General features: G+C 41.3%; 1 protein-coding gene across 1 annotated transcript; it reads right to left on the bottom strand.

Moving 5' to 3' along the window:
• Positions 1 to 2,494: 2,494 nt before the first annotated feature.
• Positions 2,495 to 3,371, bottom strand: LOC131246192 (photosystem II core complex proteins psbY, chloroplastic). The gene has a single exon (XM_058246101.1). The coding sequence runs from the start codon at positions 3,257 to 3,259 to the stop codon at positions 2,654 to 2,656; it is 606 nt and encodes a 201-aa protein (XP_058102084.1). The 5' UTR covers positions 3,260 to 3,371; the 3' UTR covers positions 2,495 to 2,653.
• Positions 3,372 to 3,578: the final 207 nt, after the last annotated feature.

The following is a 3,578-nucleotide window of genomic DNA, read 5'->3' as shown; positions in this document are numbered from 1 at the left end:
TGGCTAACATTGAAGTGTAAACTGACAGTGGGGTGTACTAACAAGCAAAAAAAAAAAAGGTTTCGGAATCAAACTCCAACTCAAACTCCCTAAAATCGTGACTTACTATAAATAGCAGACTTATTATTTATAAACGATCATGATTTCCACTAGACTTCATGATTTTCAGCCAAAAATAGTAAGTGTCCAATTTGGCTTAACCACATTATTTCCCTAATTTTTCTAAACCCTTTCATGTTGGGCAGGACTCCTAAAACTCAATAGATCAAAAGTTATTATCAAACTAAAACTTACTATAAATAGTAAAAATGGAAATAAAATGAATTTTCGACCGTAATGGAATCTCGCAAATTCGGCATGGGCGTGGCTAAAGTTGCTTTTCCTACCCTAAAATCATATATCATATGTCGAATAACTCATTCCGGTTTGCTCGATACGCATGTTTTAAGGTTCTGATGGTCTGGATCACTTCTGCCTTTGATGGGGCCTTCTCTGGTCCCTCTTGGACATGAAAGTGTCCACAACCGACCCGCTGTACATCAGTTCACCCCAAGCACAGTGATTTTGTCCATCTAAATATCAAACCCAGTTTGGCCGATAAGCCTAAAAATCTACCTCTATCCCACCACACGCACGTGTGAATTTATTTGGCTTCAATCCCTTCCTATAGATGTTGGATTTAAAGTTTCAATGCCCATTTCACTGTAATGTGATAACCAAGCGGCAATTCATATCGTCTCAAATCCAGTGTTCGATAAATCAAAAAAGCACATCTTAGGTGGATGGTCAATTCTTCCGTGAAAACATGATTTAGTCCTTTCTAAGCATTTTGTTCACTCCAAGGACTAACTCGTTGATGTCCTTACTAAAGCTATTCATTCTTCTCATTTTCGTGGTCTATTGGACAAGTTAGCCATGTGTTATATCCATACTCTAGCTTAAGGGTGAGTGCTAGAAGGAAATTCTATTCACGTGTGTTCATTTTAATGGTCCATCGGAACACCAGGAAACAGTAACATTTTGTTCATTCTCTTGTAATAAAATAGTATGGGGAGGTCGTCAGCTTGCTGACACATTACTTTTCCCCACATCTCTCCTTACTTTTCCCGGTCTCTCTCCTCCCAATAACAAATACCATGGGCCAAAACGAGAAGCCCAATGTCGCCATAAGCCTGACTATAAAAACACATTTTGTAATAGTGTCAAGGTATCAACATATCTAACCTGTGTCACCAGACTCGTGTGGTAATGGGCCAAGCATGAGCGTGCCAAACTCGTTTCACCCCCGGCCTGGCTATTTTTTTTTTGTCAACCTAAATTTCAAGCCTAGTTAGACCGATAGGACTAAAAATCTACCTCTAACCTACATCATGCATATGTGAAGTTATCTGCTTCAATCCCTTCTTACAGATCTTGGAGTTGAAGTTTCAATGCCCGTTCCTTGATATTGTGACAATCATGTGGCAATTTATTTTGCCTCAAATCTAGTATTTATGAACAGACAAAGCATATAAAGGTTCATTGTCACTTCATTCGGGGAAATATCATATTCATTCGTGCAAATCTCTCCTACGATAACAACCACCATGGGTCAGAGCTAGAAGCCCTAGTCCTAGTTTAAGAATACATATAGTAATATCATGCCCTAGTCCTAGTTTAAGAATACATATAGTAATATCATGCCAAGGTCTGGACATCCAACCTGCACCACCAGGTTGGTTAGGTCATGGACCAAGGCAAGAGCGAGCCAAATTGGGTTCATCCCAAGCCCACCCATTTATTTGCCAACTTAAAATTTCAATGCCAGACAGACCCACAGGCCTAAAAATCTGCCTGTAACCCTTACACCTGATGAAAGCCATTAGTTATCTTGACACAAGGAAAGGCAGAGCCTCAATATAAAAGAAAATATCAAATTTCATGCGGGGCTTACATCATTTATCCCATGGGCCAAATTTCACGTTCTTAGAAACTTTTGTTTGTCTCTTAGTCATTTGATTCGAACATACCAGAATTGACCATCCGGTCAGTCTTACCTTCGATCTTCGATGTGGTTTCTACCAACTAATGTCCGGAATCTTAACTATTCTGTCACTCTTAACCTTTCAAATGGGATGTTGCATCCACCAATTTTGCAAATGCACTCTTTTTTGTGACTACCACATCTATAGTCTTCCTTTCGATGTTATTCTAAGTGCATTGTTCTTGACTTCAATTATCACTTCCATTAAGCCACTGATACTACAAACTATCAATTTTCATCTTATTAAAATTCAATATCATGACTTGGGATTCATATGAAGAAGAAAGAAATCAAAGATAGCACCTCATTTTCCATTCTTTGTATTGAAATAGTGTACTTATGATTGTTTCAATTCCCAGAATGTAAGATGGGTGCATGACAACCAAAGGAAAGGCTGTAAACATCAATTCCCCTACTCAAAAGGTTTTTCCAGCCTACCACCATTGAAGTAAAGATTCAACCATAGAGAAGTAGATAAAAAGGCCATATATTTAGTCACTTGGCTATGATACACATGAAAAAGACAACAACCCATCAAATAACCTTCCATGGATAATAAACTCCAAATACAAAAATTCATACACACAGGAAGTGGTGCAACATCATTTGTACCCACACCCACAAGGCCTCTTACTCTGACCTCATCCTATTGAGCTGGTTCAAAGCCGGTTGGAGAATGTTGTAGAGGACCCACAAAACAGCAGGAGCAATCACAAACAACAGGAGCAACCCACGGCTGTCGTTTGATGACGCATCAGCAATCGCAGCAATCTCACTGGCCGATGCGCTAGGCGTGGAGATAAAGCTCGATGTGGTCAATCCTCCAAGCCCAAGTCCTACAATGATCCCTTTCTCGCTCCGCATTCGGCTAAGTTGGTTAAGAGCAGGTTGGAGTATATTGAAGAGAACCCAAGCTATTGCGGGGATTATCGGCAGCAGGAGAGCAAGGCCACGGTTGTCGCCTTCGGCAATTTCTGCAATCTGTTGGGCCGCCAATGCAGCGTCGCAACAACTTAGGGAGGAAAAGATGGCACCCGCAATGGCAGTCCCAGCGAGAGATGAAGGGTTCAGATTATCTCGGGAGGATTTGGAGTGGGCCAAGCCTTTCGGGAGGCTTTGGAGGGAAAGGAGGGAAAGGGGTTTGATGGTTGGCTTGATAGGATTAAGATGGTTTGGAGAGTTTATGCTCAAGCACTTGGCATTGAGCATGGCCATTGTAGCAATGGTTGTAGCCATGGATGTGGTTGTTGTGGTGTAAGAGCTTCTTCGTTGTGAGAGTGCTTTTGGTGGAGTAGCTTGGAGGGGTTGTTTGTGATGAAAATCTGGAATATAGATTTGAAGGATGTTAGGCAGAGGCATCCAATGGGATTATGTGTTTTAGATTCTATCCTTATCCAGAGGATGGTGAGTTGTATGATATTGGCCACACGTTCACCACCCCAACCACCCTTTTCTTATCATTTCTCCCATCCTAGCACACACACGTGCATAACACTGCTCATCTACACGTGCCAACGTTGCAGCCCGAATTGCAAAATCCAACCCATTCATCAGG

This window comes from Magnolia sinica, chromosome 5, assembly GCF_029962835.1.
Source record: "Magnolia sinica isolate HGM2019 chromosome 5, MsV1, whole genome shotgun sequence".
In the NCBI taxonomy this organism is placed as follows: Eukaryota; Viridiplantae; Streptophyta; class Magnoliopsida; order Magnoliales; family Magnoliaceae; genus Magnolia; species Magnolia sinica.
The sequence above is the reverse complement of the archived record's forward strand: the minus strand, read 5'-3'. Positions and strand labels throughout refer to the sequence as shown.

Bases quoted from the DNA above. Each gene is read 5' to 3' on its own strand.
- LOC131246192 (XM_058246101.1), bottom strand. From the start codon at position 3,259: ATGGCTACAACCATTGCTACAATGGCCATGCTCAATGCCAAGTGCTTG.